The sequence below is a fragment of the Plectropomus leopardus genome, chromosome 10 (genome assembly GCF_008729295.1).
Source record: "Plectropomus leopardus isolate mb chromosome 10, YSFRI_Pleo_2.0, whole genome shotgun sequence".
NCBI classification, from domain to species: domain Eukaryota; kingdom Metazoa; phylum Chordata; class Actinopteri; order Perciformes; family Serranidae; genus Plectropomus; species Plectropomus leopardus.
The window spans coordinates 20439341-20456356 of NC_056472.1; the positions used below are offsets into that span (position 1 = coordinate 20439341).

The 17016-nt window shown below is 37.5% G+C and overlaps 1 protein-coding gene across 2 annotated transcripts in view; it reads right to left on the reverse strand.

Moving 5' to 3' along the window:
- gpm6bb (glycoprotein M6Bb) overlaps positions 1 to 154 on the reverse strand; it is a 39415-nt gene extending 39261 nt beyond the window's left edge. For both annotated transcript variants that reach the window (XM_042494269.1, XM_042494270.1), the window contains exon 1: positions 50 to 154. In XM_042494269.1, the coding sequence (XP_042350203.1) occupies positions 50 to 53 (4 nt within the window). In that variant the 5' untranslated portion in view covers positions 54 to 154. The remainder of the gene's footprint in view (positions 1 to 49) is intronic.
- Between the last annotated feature and the right edge of the window lie 16862 nt (positions 155 to 17016).

Consider the following 17016-nt stretch of genomic DNA (forward strand, 5'->3'; position numbering starts at 1 on the left):
TCCGCCTTTTAGCTGTAGTCTATAGCGAAGCATGGTGGTTGAATCTTACCCATTGTCGTAAGTTTCCCAAAGCGTCCGAAGTGAAGCGATCAGCTGAAAGTTGAGCCCCAGCTACACTGATGTTGCGTCCTGGGATGCGCACACACTGACCGCCTCGGCTGCTCAAACACTCAATGCTGCGTCCCTTTGGAGACAGCCCTGTGACGTCAGAGGGGGATTACTGATCGGAGGACGGCCCCCACCCACCCTGTCACCTCCTCAACCCTCATCAGGAAGTTTCACTGCTCACTCAAGTCATCATGAGGGACTTTTATCTTGAGGCATTCCTGCAGTCCTGTGCACAAAGTCCTCCATTCAACACCAGAGAGATGACTTGGACTTGGTCAGACTCAAGTCACAAATCTGATGACTTTAGACCACAGACTTTATACAAAGATAGACGACACACCCTCACTTATCAACACTATGTTTAAGTGAAGATAAAATATCCAGGATACAGCCACTGCCATCTTGCGCTGGTGATGTCATTTGGAGCCGGAGTCTGACCAGTAGCCATATCGGAGGTGGGGGAATACCCACCAAAACACCCGTCCAACCAATCACAAGCAGCTCCATTGAATGCGAGGGCATGGATTGGCACACGCAGCTGTCAATCATAGCAGAAATGTTTGTATAATTTAATAAGCCATTAAAATTGAACTCATTATAAAAACAAATACTTCAACAAACATCATGGTGATGAGAACTACATTTAGTGGCAGAAACCATCTTTGGGAAAAATGTATTTGGTCTGTACTTTGAGTTTTTAGTTTGGCGTATGTCCTATTCACGAACATGGAGGGGTGGGCTTTATGACCTATATTGCAGACAGACACCAGGGGGCGATCAAGACTGAAAAGTTACACTTCAGTGGAACTGTCATGTCCATCAGTATGCTTTAGACTCAACTTGAGGCTTTTAACTTGAAAATAATATCTATCTTCATCTAAGCTCAAAGATTGAAAAGCATGTTATTTCAAAATGTGCCAGAGATCTATAATGAACTTTTCTTCTTTCTTTTTTTTTTGCTAACTGTAAAGAACTCTTCTGAAGTTACTAAGCACTAGTTGGGGAAAAATGATGGCCTATCAAAGGTAATTTTGTTAACATACAAAAATTATGAGTTCTGGTATGCAAAATGTGCATACAAAGAAGCTACAATTTCCAACTTTTTTTTGACATTTGAAGTTTCACAAAGTGAGTTGAGGCTGATTGACATTAACATAGTTATCCAACTAATGCTAGGCTAACAATAGCTTAGCAGCTAAGGAACTTTTGCACAAACTGGATTTAACAAATGTAAATGTTAAAATGCATTAATCATTTTTGTAAATTAAATATTGGCAGGTGAAGAGCGCATTATGACCTGTCTAGGAATTAAACTCAAAGTTCAGGGCATGGGACTTGACTTGTGGCTTGACTCATGACTTGTCTGTCTTGAGTTGAGACTTAAGTGCAAAGACTTCAGACCAACTTGTGACTTGCAAAACCATGACTTGGTCCCACCTCTGCCACAAACACACAGCAAGTCAATATTGAGGGTTAAACTGGTATCAGCTCAGCTGTGTGACAACAGACAGACGAAGTGTTATCGCAGGTCAGAGACCAGACCACCGTATAAACTGCAGAGTTAGGAATAATTCTAACACTGGTTTGTGTCGCAAGTCACACAGCTAAGCTTTTGTTTATCAGAAAAATAAATGACAGAGGTTGTTGAACAGCGCTTGGGCCTACTGCTGATCTGAGGGTATTTTTCAAAGACTCTTCTTTTCTATTGTGCAGCAGTGAAAACATTTTTTTAAATGGATAATTAAAAGAATATCTATGAATTCTGCAAATACCCTCAGATCAGTGATAAGTGTGAAACAACCTTCTGTTATTTTGTTGTAAGCTGAATGTAGTCTAGATAAGAAGCACAAACTGGGGCTAGAATTAAGTTACAATCCTCATATGAGCCAAAAAAGGTTAAAAAAAAATCTGACTTTAATAATACTATCAATAAACATGCAGATCATTTCTCCTTCCCCATCTCCTAAACATCCCATTCCAACTCCTCCCCTACCCATCCCAATGTCCATTTAAATATACATGCAAGCAATCATGAATGAGTACACTCATCATAATCTAATCTTGTACGTGCATGCATTAACACTTTAAAGTGATTTACAATGTTAGTGAAAAAACAAAAGTATACCCTCTTTTGCCCTTGCATGCACACCCACATATGCATGAGTGCATCAGGTATCTGATGTTAAAGATATCTCTCATGTCTGACATTGGGTCTGTGGGCTGGGATACATTGAAGTCTTTCACAAAGATGAGGCCTTTACACAAACAATGCCAATCACCATCAATCCAGTGCGCTGGTATCCGGTATCCAAGGAGTTCTGAGCACCCCCTAATCCAATCCAGTCTTTTCACTGGTGGCCAAGTGGCAACTCTCAATGGGTTGTTTCATGGCCAAACAGGGCATCTGCCCAACAGGGCAAACACAAAAGCCTCTGAAAGGCAAATATTTAACTGGTCAACTTCAACGTTACAAACATTCTTTTTTCCCAAAATATGTTTTTGGTGTTAATCCACTGTGCACATTTATTTATTCATTTTTGTTTATTTTCTGTGTTGCATTACATTTTTGCTTTTTCAATCTGTACATCTACTTGTGTAGAGGCCCAGCAATACAGATCTGCAATTCCTGTACATATACTGTCCAAGCTGTAAGTAATCAACCATAACAAAATATATATTTTATCACTTGTATTTAATATAACTTTACATTTTTTAAAAGTTAATTCTGTCATGCTACTACAGCAAGTATCAAATATTTCATAAAATTATTTTCCTCATGTGACATAAACAAGAACATAGGTTGTGGTTCAACATTTGGGGTAGGGACACACATGAAATGGGGGGCTTGAGCATCCTTCGCTACAATATTTTAAGCATCAAACACTTACTTTTAAGCATTCTAGGGAATTTTAATTCACCAATTTGTGCCTTTTCTGCATCAATTTGTGGTGGAAATGTCTTTCAGTCATCTGCGGCTTTCGTGTTTTATTATTGGGGGTGGGACAATACACATGTTGAAAATAAAACAGTAAGTATCTCTACCATACAGAATACATTTTGGCTGAGTTAGTATGAGACTTTTTTATAAATCTGCATCTACACAGTCTGCGACTATGAGGTGCACATCAGTGTGTGTGAATAGGCGACCTGCATGGGAACATTCCAGCACTGCGCTGGCTGTTACAGCAGGCACGGCAGCTGGCAGACAGCAGGCATGCAACTGTTATTAGGGTGGACCACGGCAAAACAAAACACATCAGACAAAGCCTTTTTATCTGACATTACACAGCACATATGGTCGTGTCACTTATAGAGCAGTAGGAACAGGCATGACATTTTAATTCACTAGCGGATGATGAATCCTGCAGAAAGCCTTCAGTGTTGCTCGGGATGTTCATTATTTTGTAAACAACAGAGTCTGTTCATATAGGTGAGCAGTTATTTTTTTTTCTCATGTGTAAAAGCTATAAATGCAAGCCTTCTACTAGTAATTAAAGCATGGAATTAATAAACTGGAAATAAAAATAAGCATTTGGCAGGTTCAGCACTGAATCAGACCTTGGACAAATCTTTAGGAGCTGTCAGCCCACTAATTTATGGAGTGTCTGCTTTGTGCAAACTAGTATCTGAAATATCAAACATGGGCAATACAAGAACACTGTCCCCCTAGAGTGTTTTTCTTACCACAAAGGGATTATAAAGAGTTACAGTAAAGACCACGAGCATATCTTGAAGCAATTTTGTCTGCTGTAATCTACATTATGTTTCTAATTAAGAATAAGCGCAGTGAAACAGGGATGATGGCAGGCAGTGGAGGCAAATTGAGGTAATCTTGCAGCGTCTAATTGCAAATAAAGAAAAGCTGTTGAAGCACTGCTCCAAACACAACAGCCACCATGGTTACAAACCACAGAGAAAATGGTAGACACTGTGAATGGGCTCAAAATGAGAGGCAGTTTAGACTGAAGTTGGCATCAGGTTGGATGTTGCATGACTTGGTTGGACAATTCTGGCCTACAAAGCGCTCCTTAATGTGTCAACTGCTGTGTAACAGAACTTGAAGACTTTCTGCTCATATTAGTGATGAAACAACAAAAACTGTTTCAAAAATAACATGCATGCATTACAAAATATCCCTTTTTCTGGGAAATACAGAGTCCAGTATTGAATGATTGCATAAGATAATTGAATTGATTACTTCAGTTTTTCCAGATAGCTCTCTTGGGGTAAACAGATGTTAAGAAATGCATCAGCAAAAATCCAGTCACAGCACACATTTACTGAACAGGCTCGGTGAGGTTTGTGCAAACCCCTTCCAGCTAAAATGTGGTCAAGTCCCCAGCACCCCCCCAATGTTGTGGAGCTCAAAATGTTAACTGTACCAGTGTTAGTCTGTGCACATCAGATTATCAGTAACATTAACTGTAAAATAAGAGACCAAGGTATATCAGTATGTGATTCCTTAACTGTCATATAACTTGTCCCTTTTCTCTCTGCAGCTCTGCCCAGATGTGCTGCGTCACCTAACGGGGTGCATTGCTTGACGAGGTGCACCCGGCCTAAGAAGGAGCCTCTGCTCCTGTTCTAGCAGCAGAGGGGATAGACTGCTGGTGTTGGGACTGCTGGTCTTGCTGCTACTCTGTCTGGGATTTTCATTGTCTACCAGAGAGCAGCGGTGGATAAAGCACCTGAAAGAAATACCTGCGTGAAAGCACAGATTTCTTACCAAAAAGTGTCACCTATTAGAATATAACTTGAGTAAAATCTTTAAAATATATAATATTTACTGTACTTAGGTATCAAAAATAATTTCATTATGCTGAATATAATAAAGTATATAAAGAAAAAGCACAAGTAAATGCTGATAATAAAAAAGCAAGCAGTTAGAATTTTGAGAATTGTGAAGTTTATTTCTTTGTAACATGCATCTCCATAAATGTGGAGCGTACATAACACTTGAAGAAAATGAAGCCTTTTGTTGCAGCTTAAAGGGTTTAAAGAACAAAATCCATTATTTCTTGACCTCCCAATCCTTAATGTATCCGTCCCTTCCTCAGTTCTTTCTTTATTTTGTAGTAAGTAACTAAAATGCACAGGGAAAATGTAGTAGAATAAAAGTTTATATTTTGCTTAGGAAATGTAGTTTAGAAGAAATAAAGGTTGACAGAAATAAAAATACTTTAAGTACAGCTACTCACAAAAAGTACTTAAGTTCTGTAATAAAATATTGTTACTTTGTAATATTAAACCACTGCCCAAGACTGGGGCGTCACAGTTTTGTTGAGCCACGCTGAGACTTTCAGTGGCCCCATCTGGCCACCTCTGTGAAAAGTTTCTCAGGACACCACCGATTTATATCGAAGAAACATATGAGGTTTAGTGTAGAACTAACATCTGGTTTAGTATTTGAGAAAAGAAGTGGAAAATAATGTTTCATTGCGATCTTGGGGAGGAGGAAATATATTGTTTACCGCTACCCACAAAAGGCTATCAAAAGAATTTCATCTTTTTGACTTGCCCATTAAACTGAAATCTGCTTACAAGTTGAAAACATATGCCCGGTCTTGAATGTTTTCATCCAATGTTTTTCTGTATTAATCCCCAACCTGACAGGGGATTTCTGATGATGTTAACTTTAATTTAATCTTAAAATAGGCCTCTAAGTGCTTCATGGAGTTTAAAAAAATAAATGTCATGTTTTGGAAAGGTTTTGCCCTTAGTGGAGGTTCTGCAAACACAAAGCATCATCAGTGCTTATGAGTCAAAACAGACAGTGGTGAAGTGGTGTTGACCGACTCCAGCAGGTCGAGGGGAGTGATGAACATGTAAGCAGTGCTGAGCTCATGTAATTTATCGCCCCCAAGGCCCCAGGCAGAGGGCAGTCACAAAACAGCTCCACGCACAGCTGGGGGCTGGGCAGGAAGTTACATCCAGGCGAGTTATCTCCTCAAGCCTTAAAAAAAAAAACGAAGAAAAAAGCTTCGATCCCTGTGGACAGACATGCTCAAAGTGTGAAATGGGTGAGAAAAAGAGTCCAGCTGCAGTATAACAGCACTGCAGATTCTGCTGCATCTGCTGCCCTTGGTTTTCTGGTGGTGTTACGAGATGGGAGTGGCCAGATTTTTGGAGGTTTCAACAGACAGACTTAACTCTGGGAATGGAAAAATAACAAGAGCAGCTATGCAAACCCTCGTGACTCTGCCTCCAGAGATAATTGGGTCACAGCGACTCTGTTTCTCTCCAGGATGCATCACGACAAAACCATCAGCTGTGAAATATGTGTCCAGAGATGAAACATTCCTGTTCATTCACGGAATATCCGACCATCAGAAATATGGACACTGGATCTGAGTTTGTTAATTCTGACTGGATACTGTCTCAAGTAAACAGTGCCCAAATACTGATGTAAACTATTCCTCCACCACTCCCATCATGTGGCAGCAGTGACCATGGGCAGAGAAAACCTCACAGTAAATAAGTCATTCTAGCTGAGCAAAGTTGTGTTCAAGGCCATATTTTTAATGCTGAAACTATTTCTCTGATAAATGGTATATTTTTGTTGGAAAATAACCCTATGAATTTATTGTTTCATTTACTGAACTAATGGAAACAACATTTCAGCATTAGTCTATACCATACTGCCATCTAGTGGATTATTTGTGGTGGCCTTCAGGTGCAAAGTACAAGAATACTGAACAAAACACATATTCTTAATTGTTCAGATGCACCTTTGCCAATTGGGTTTTAAAAAGGGAAATAATACTAAAAACTTTAAATGCATTTGGTTAAATTTTCATTCGAACATTTTTTTCCACCAAGAAAAGCATGGTTTGCATAAGATTTACTGTTACTCAAGTGCAGACTCAGTGCAGAATTCACTGTAGTCCGGCTGGGGTGCCAATCCTGGCCCTCTGACAAATTTTAAGTGATAATAATATATAATTATATAAATGAAGTAGGCATGAAGTACGTGTGCTGCTGCGAGCACAGGTGGCGGCATAGCTTTAATTTACCATTTTTGTCTCCACTACCCATCCCTACTTTAATTACTAACATTGCGGTGTCTTTCATTCCTGTTTATAGCTGAGTTTAAAAGATAAATAGGCCTGCCAATCACATCACAACAAAGTGACACCACAACAAATGTAAAATAAAGCTTCCATACTTCAATAACTTGATCCTTCAAAAGTAAATAGTACAATAGCAAGTACCTTAAAACTGTGCCTTTGTTCCATATTTTCTGAAACTGTCTTTTTGTTAATACAGCACTAAATGAGACAGATAATTTGTGAGGGAAAAAACACATCCACTTGCTTGGTGGGGCTTTCAATAGTCTTACCACAGGTGAATGAAATCGGGCAATCAGAGCCGAGGAGTCTCTAACACAGCTGTCAGTCATGTTGATCACTGCTCATGACCTTTGCTCCAACCAAGCTGTGCTGCTCAAATATGAAACAAGAATCTGTTACTGTATTTCATGTTTCTCACTCTAAATATTGTGTTGCATATTTCTCATCCCAAATTTTTTCAGAAACATATTTTAGCGTACTGTTTAGATGTAAGATGAGAAAGTAGGTCCTGTCAGTGGACAGTGCTTGGTATTGCCTTTAACTGTATCAAACATGGTGCCCAGGTCACAAACTTTCTCATTTTAATGCTAAAAATGCACTAAAATATGTTTCTGAATACATTTAAAGTGGGAAATACGACATTTGATTCGTCCTGCCTAGTTTAGCAGTCTGACTGCAGTTCATGAGTGACTGACGTGATTGAAGCACAATGAGGACAGAAAGGAAGTGGGTTTTTTTTCACAGATCATCTGTCTCATGGTTTTATTTGTTGATATACTGACAGTTTCAGAAAATATGACAAGTTTTTTTTTTTTTTTGAATAACAAATAATAACAGTGGATACACGGTACAGTTTCTTGCATTAACCATCTTACAGTGCATATTATTGAAAATGATCTTATATTATATATTTATATATATATATATGTATATATATGTATGTGTGTGTGTATATATATATATATATATATATATATATATATATATATAATAGTTCAAGATTACTGTATTACCTTATTAACCTTCATTTGTGTTTCCATGTTGCAGCTGTAACACTGAAATTTCCTACTGAGATTGAAAAGTACTCTATCTCACTAAATGTGGCCGTGTTCTCTGTTGATTATGTGCTTTGACCAACTGATGCTGTGCTTTGCATGTCAAGGCCACTTTATTATTTGGAAAGTGTTGTGACATTTATTATCACTCAGTGACACAGAATTAATTTTTTTTCTCCTCACTATGTTGTACACCAGAGGGGAAAAATGGTAATAGGAGCTAAGAAGCAAGAATAGCAAAGGTTGAATGAAATGCTTTGTTGGCAGGTGTTTTTCCCCATACAGTCATCTGTGTTCAATCTAAAATATTCAAAGAACGGTCTCATTCATTAGTCGGCCTTGACAGAAGTACAGCTGCATATGCTGATGGCACATACGGCCTATTCTGTCCATTTGTCAGCAGATTAGTGGGTAATGTTTAATTAACAAATGGCATTAATTTGATTTTTCTTCCTATCACAAATGTCAACCCAAAAGGACTCCTGTTATGTTACTTGGCAGATTAAGAAAGTAGTGTGCCTGAGTTTACCTGAGGGAAATTATCAACTCGTTGGTTGACAGGCGACTTATGCTATTTGAATGGTATCACCTCCAAGCAGCTGCTCGCCTGTTGACTCTCCTGAGTCTAGAGTGAAAGCATGAGGTCTTGTGTGTGTGTGTGTGTGTGTGTGTGTGTGTGTGTGTGTGTGTGTGTGTGTGTGTGTGTGTGTGCTTTACATCTCTATCCTTTTTTAACTCTCAAGATTTTCATTTTTAAAAGATATAAATCCAAGGCACAGAAAGTCACTCACTTGATTGTGAAAAGCTGGCTGCATTTATCTTAAATTTACAGATATTTACACTATATTTACTAACTTACTGATTTTGGATAATTTACTGACATATATATATATTTTTATTTTCTGGAATATATTTAACTTTGCACCTCTTGTCTGCACTTTTGCTTTTTCTGATAGTGATTTTTATTTCTTTCTTTTTAAAAATGATTTAGTAATTGATTTTACCTTGTATATCTTATCTCTTTTCTCTTCTACTGTAATTGCACTGTAGCCTCTTCGAATTGCTAAACCAAATGTGGTCTTGTGTTGCATCCTCATTTTGTTCAGTTTACAACTTTTACTTCAATAGAGACTGTTGAATAAAAAACTTTTTTTTTTGTATTTGAAATAAAAATGCAGTTATTTAGCATATTTCCTATCATTGTCAGGTGGTGCAACAGATAATTTTAAGGTGGTGCGACCAGGTACAATCTTCATTCCAACTAATAAATAACATTGTTCAAGAGTCAAAAATTTGCATGATATTCATTTTGAAAAGACTTTTAAAAATCCTTTTTTTGAGGCTTTATTTGTACCAGACAGAATGACTTAAACCCTACATTTATCTGTCAAAATGACTTAACCCTATTTATACTGGTAGTAGTCCATTCTGATAGATAAATATATTTTCAAAATTTTACTAATACTTTATAATATTTTGTATATGTTACTGGCATTATGAGTACTAAAATATTAGTAAATTATTCACTAAAAAATTTGCAAAATATCCAACAAAAGAAGTAAAATACACCCCAAAAGCATAAGTAGATTATCTGGGGAAAAAAAAGGCAAAATATCCAAAATCAATATTGGAAATTGTTGAAAATATTTTAGAAAATATTAGCCTGCTAAGACACAAACTAAGCTGGACTTGAAAAACTGTATACCTGCTTAAAATCAGCATGTTAGCATTGTCACTGTGAGCATGTTAGCATGCTGATGTTAGCTTTTAGCTCTAAGCACCTCTGTGCCTTATTGCATCAACATGTGGCTCTGCAACCTTTCAAAAAAGCATGTTAATTTAAGAACGTCACAGTATAGAAAAAAATGTTTTATACAGACATGTTCATAACAGTAAGCTAAATTAAGAATAAAAGCAAATTGAATCCTGTCAAAGTATGACAAAATTAGCATCAATTATAGCCAAAAATGTGATGAAGGAAGTGATCGTTCTGACAGGATTTGGATGCCTGAAATAGAGCGTTAACTGCTGCATTTGATGGAAGCCCATCTGCTGCTGAACTGATTTGAATTTTTAAATTTGTTCCCTTAGGTGTGATTAATTTTACATCTTCTATAATCAGCGGATTCCTGATTCACCCCTTAAAGTAAAACTATGAGAATGTACCTTTTTCATCATTAAAAAGAATGACACAATGTGTTTTTACTGTATAGGGATACATATTGTCACCAAATCAATAATATTGTATGGATCTGTGGATAATAGTTGCTCTGTAAACATTTCTTGTCCGTGCAACTATTACTATTCCCAAAAGGCAATTATGTCAAATTGAACAGTGGCATCACTCAAGTTTTATATTGAAGCAATGCATCATAGCATCCATTTGCAGGGCTGATTACTCTTCACCAGACTTGAACATAATTTCCCTGCAGTCTCTTTCTCAAACAGAATATCAATACTAATTAGAGATAAATGCATCTTCTCATATTTTATTCATTTGCAGGTTTGGTGACCTCCAGTGTGATGTCTCAATGTGGTTTTGTACTTACCTCAACAAACAGGACATGATTTCTCAGAGAAGCCATTAGTGCTCTGAGTCGCTCATTAATACACTGAAGACAGTGAACTGCTCTCATTGTTTCGAGTGATTACTAATTTGCAAAATGGATTTTATCTACATGCTGTCCCTGATGTTGGTACAGTTCTTTGCTTGAATTGAGAAAAGAGGCAAATGGTATGGTTTGCCACATTTATATCAGCGTGACAAACATTAGAAAGCACGTCTTCCTTTGTGACTACATGAAATCAATTTGTGAGCATGTGCTTTAACATGATCTACATACTATGCAATATTGCTAGAATATGTTGTTCATGGTGATATTAGTGATCCTGCTCTGTATCAAGGGAAGATGGGTTTCCTTATTGTGAACATAATGTCTTTTGCTGACCTGGTAATAGCAGACATTCATTATAATTTTCAATTATTTTGCCAATGGCACACTGAAGCTTTTGAATGCTACACTGATTTTAGTGTCATTGGACCATTTTGACCCAAATTTCTTTGCTTTAGAAATGGCAATTTAGGATAAGGGATTTCAAAAAGAGCCAATTATATCATTTTACTTCTCATGCTCCCCCACTTTCTTTTTGCGGCATAAAATGGCTTTTTAGGTATCATTAAATATTGGTTTATTTTGTACTCATTGCATCTGCTGTACAAAGAGAGAGGGACATGGCTGGGCTGACTGAGGCCAGCAGAGTATCATTATTTTCTCTGGAGGCCCTGTTTCATTAGAAATAGACTCATCAGACTGCCAGCAGGGAACGAGTTCATCACTGAGCCTCACACACATTCATCCACACTCAGCCCGGCAACAAAATGAGAAATGTAAACTTCTGAGGTGCAGGGGCGGAGCCAGATGTTTGGAGATCAGCTCAAACCTCGGGTGTCCTGTGGTGATTTTTCTTTCCATTTACAGCAGCTGCATGCACCTTTTAAAGCCATCTGAGATAATAAAATGCCCCCAAATCTGTACATCATTAGGAAAAAACATAATAACGAAGGGGAAAAAGAATTTCGTGTCAAACTGTTCATCATTCTGAAAGCATAATGCAAAACATGTTAAGGATGACTTCTTTTAACTTCTGCCACTTAAAAAGAGGCAAAAATGATGTCAGGACTGAATTGATGTCACTATTTTAAGTTACATAACTAAGATTCTCTCATATCTAAATAAAAAAATAGGTTGATTTCCACTGACTTCCAAAAATAATACAATAATAATACAAATATGACTGTCCCCAAAACAACATATATTACAAATAGACTTTGGCTAATTCCTATCCCTAACCCATTTTTTTCCACATGCTAAAGTATGGTGTTTTGTGGCATACTTTTTTTTTTAACTCTTTTCATACATTCTGATAGACATTTGTACCTTTCAGAATGACCTACCCTGCATTTAACTCTATTTACTCAGGTGATAGGTGATTCTGACAGATGTTTAAACCTGACAGAATGACCCTAAGCTACCTTCAAATGTTGACTTTTGGACCGTTCTCTTGAAATTCTACAGTGTAAACTTTTTCAAAATGCTATACCATATGTTTTATCAACATCTGGGATGATGATTTTTTTGATCATTTTTATCACATTCTATACTATAATGTTCTTCAAAAAGCTATACTTTTTTTTTTTTTTTTTTTTTTTTTACATTTGGAATGGTTAATTTCTCGACCATTTTTTTCCACATGCTATACTATGGCATTTTGCCACATACTATATAATGACTTTTTTCAACATTTTTAAATGGTGACTTTTTGGACTCTTCTTTTGAAATTCTACACTAATATTATACTATACAAATATTTTTTTCAAAATGCTATACTATGACTTTTTTGACATTTAGAACAATGAATTCCTAACCCTAACCTCATCCCCGAGCCTGACCCTGACCTCTTAGTTTCATTGACATCTAGAATGATAACTTTTTCAACCATTTTTTCCATGTGTTATAATATAGTGTTTTGCAACATACTATTGTATGACTTTTTTCATCATGTAGGTGGTAGACCATTCTGATAGACATTTGTCCCTATCAGGATGACCTACTCCAGACATTTATGCCTCTCATTTTCTTTCTACATGTAATGCCTCATATTAAACATTTATTATTTTTAACATTTTCAGTTAACAGCAACTTTTTCCATTGACACTCAGTTTAAAGCAGTTCAGCTTTCATTTCTGCCAGTTTTTCCAGATATTTCTGGCAATTTGTTATATATTTCTGCATTTTCAGCCATGGTTTGATTTCAGCTTTAAGCATCCACACGCATGTTGCGCAGGAAATGCATTTTCTAGCTCACTATGTGGTTCACCGGTATGCCTTTACACTCCACCGATCTGCATGCTGTTGATGAAGCTGTACATTCTCTGGGCTTTGTGGGGAAAGTCTGTTTTTTAGGTCAGTGCTCTCGTACTTTCTGTGCAGCCCTTTTAGGACCACGAAAGGCGCAGAGGGGAGATGTGCTGCTCACAGGCAAAGCGTCTCTCACGACACCATTGGTTGCACTGTGATCAAGTTCTGTGTGTCCTCCCAACAGCTGAGTCTCTGCCCATAACCCTGGTAGACTTGGGACACTGTAAATATAGGCTCCTGGTATAAGATATTCTCAGTGTGTAACATTAACGATCCACATGTGCGACTTGCTACAATAAATTTGTGCCTGATATGGTTTTACCACACAAAAGTAAAAATGGTCCACGCACAGTGAAGGTCAGCAGCCCCAGAATAAGATGTTGGCACTGTTGTTACATTGGTGTGTTTCATATGTATGACGTAGTTTAGATCACATGTATATGTGCTGAGTTTGTCATCAGGAGGAGGGCATGGATGATGGTGCGATGCCAAGGCGAGAGGGCTGCCAAACAGCAGCAGACCCCTGTTTGTGACCAACAAATGTGGGCATTTCAAAAATAGAATTCATGACGTTTCCATCCATGTTTGTAGTAGCAACAAAAGTGGTTATTTTTTAACAAGAGTTTGGAACATTTTCAACTGTGTTTATAGTGACAAAGTGGATGTTTTTCAACAAGAGTCAGTAACATTTCCAGTCCTGTTTGCAGCAACAAAAGCGGTTATTTTTTAAGGACAGATAGTGACATTTCAAGCCTTGTTTATACTGACAAAAGATGGTATTTCTTTAATGAGAGTTTGGGGCATTTTCAACTGTGTTTGTGTTGAGTTGATATATTTTAAAAAGAGTTAGGGACATTTTTCTGTCTGTTTATAGTGAAAAGGCAGATAGATTTTAACAAGAGCTCTGGATATTTGTAGCACTGTTTGTAGCAACAAAAGCAGATATTTTAACAAAGGTTTGGGACATTTCCAGCCATGTGTGTAGCTACAAAATCAATTCAGTTCAATTCAGTGCTTGTTTTAAAATCAATCATGATGTCATTTTTTTTTTAATTATTGAAAGAACAACAACAATATAATGGCCTTTCTATGTCTTCTTCCTCCTCTTCACCTGCTTAAGACTGATGTATTGACTGATGCTAAATTAAACTTTGCCTGATTGTTTCTCTCTAGCTTGATGAGAACAGCTGCACCAGATCAATATATCCATTTGTAAAGTAAAAATCTAATTGGAAATTGTTGCCCATTTGCGACCGTACTCAGACACACGAGCAGACCCGCTGGCTGGCTGTGTGTCTGTCAGGCAGAGCCAGATAAGAGTCGTTTGTTATCTGCCTCATAATGAGAAATCAAACAGATTCCTCTGCCTATGTGGATCCCTCTATCCCGAATATATTGGCAGCGTTTAATTGTGTTCGCCAGCTGAAACCCTCTCAGCTTTTGAGGTTTCATTCGTCATCAGAGAAATACAGCTGCTCCAATCCGCTTATCAATGTGTGTCTCGGTGATGTTTCCATGGAAACTGTGTTTACTGCCCCACAGTGTTCTAAAAATGGTTCCAAAGTGATAACGGTGCCAGACGAGTGAAAGCAGTGCAAAGATGTGATGGACAATGACAATGATTGACATTGCAGCAAGAGCATTTTTAATGTATGTATATAAACCACTTTATACACTGTTAAAACAAATTCTGTCTAAAACTGATCATTCTCAGCCTTTTGGGAAAAATTAAAAATCTTTTCCTCCGCTTCCTTGCCCCCCCCCCCCCCCCCCGACTCAAATCGCTCTTCATAAGTCTTGCTGTCTGCTCTGGAGAGGTGCTGAATATGTTGAGCACAATTAAGATAGAGGCAAATTAGAAGTTGACCTTGTGGCAATCTACACTCAGTGTGAAGTCCAAATTGTGGTATTAAAAAGGCTAACTAATGTCATTATTCCTCTTTCTTCTTCTCATAAAATGGCTTTTTGTTGGCACATTACCCAAACCTGAACACCTCGAGATAATTCCTTTTATGCCGCCAGTAGATCTTTTAGTGAGTCTGATTATGTGTCTGTGTCCACAGCTGCGACAGCGCCCTCCTCACTTCAATGTCCTGATTATTTTCCATCAGTGCTTTCATTTGAAAGTGAAGGACATGCATGGAAATTTCAAACTAATTTGCTTTTTCAAAAGATGAAAGAAAACATGCATAAACAAATCACTTGAATCCACGATGATGTAGTCATAATCTGTTGTATTGTATCTAATTCTCTGTATCATATTATCATAATAGGTTTTTCTCACACTGCGAATGCTGTCTTTTGAAGAAGACAATTATCAGCTGTCTTAGATGGAGGAGTCAGTTACCGCGCTGTTCCCATGGCAATCAGCTGGGAGGAAATAACTTTGCATTCATCAAGTTTAAAGTAGGATTTCTTCTATCACCGGGGAAAAGTTTCAGAAAAGCTCTCATGTCTTGCTTTAATCATTTCAGTGTGATCAGTGTGAAGGAACTTCCTTTGGATTGAACTTTTAAACATCTGATACGCTTGATCTTGATGTCCCTTGTTTCTTTTTGCATGCCATTTAATAATGAGGCACGTTAGTGTAGCCTGTACCTTCATCTGCAGAATATGTAAATCTCTGATCCACATTTATTTTTCTTTTTTTATAAAATTGACTGAAAAACATGTATATTTGTCACCAAACCTGCTTGTAAAAGTTTAAGAGACAATTGAAAGCTCAATTGTTCTGAGAACACCTTAACCTTAAGCACTTAACCTGACTCTTCTCCTCTTTTCCCTTTGGGGTAGAGTAAGTCAGATGGTCCAAAACCCAGCACTTAATGATTATCTAGCACTGACAAAGTTGTGTGATGTTGTATGTTGATTGTCATCGTAAGTAGTGATACTGAGATTGCTGAATCTCAGATGCTGAGATCGCTACTGGTTATTACTTTGGTTTCCAAAAACAAAAAAGGGTGGGGCTGTGTGCGGCACTTCTTCTGCCACTAGACGGCAATACCTGTGACCAATCACACCTGAAGCACTTTTTGCACTTACTAAGGGTTTTTACCTTAAGTCTAAATTCTTGCTTGTGTTGTACGTCGCTTTGGATAAAAGCGTCTGCTAAATGAAATTGTAGAATTGTAAATGAAAGAGAATTGTCTCCGGTCATTTGATGAAAATGCCTCCATGGTTGTAAATGAAAGAAAAGGCTGGGATGGTTCTTATCAAATTATTTAAGGCTTCAGACCACTTACTGGTCAGAGAGAGTGAATTCAATTCGACCTTTGACTTAATGAATGCAGCGCTGTTCAGAATCCATGTATAAGACCCGGGAGCTGTCAGTTATCTTCTCTGGATGCTGCAAATCTTGTCCACCAAAGAAATGTTATTCAAAAATGAGGTCTACACGATTTTATTTTGAAATATGTGACAATATGGTGAAATTAGTGCATCAGAACATACCCTCTCTTGACTATTCAAAACTGGTTTCTAGTAACATTTTAGCAACATGACATAATCTGAGTTTTTTTAAACTGTTTTGAGCTTTTTATGTTCATCACATAGTGCTTTTAATGTTACCCTTTATAAATAGTCTATAATTTGTAACTAATAGCATCATTAATTGGTAATGAATTGACTAAAATTCTGCACATCTGTTTTCAATAATTATAGCATAGCATTATATTTCAAAATTGATAGATCTGGCATTTATTCATTTATTTTTTTAACATCCTAGTGTTTTTCCCCCCGTTACCCACCAATGGTACGCTGTCAGGCTCTCCGTTTGTTCTCCTGTTACCAGCTCACCTCCAACTTTACCTGTTTGCCCTCAGCTCCATCCAGCTCCTCTTGTCCCTGGCTCTGTGATCCTCCGTC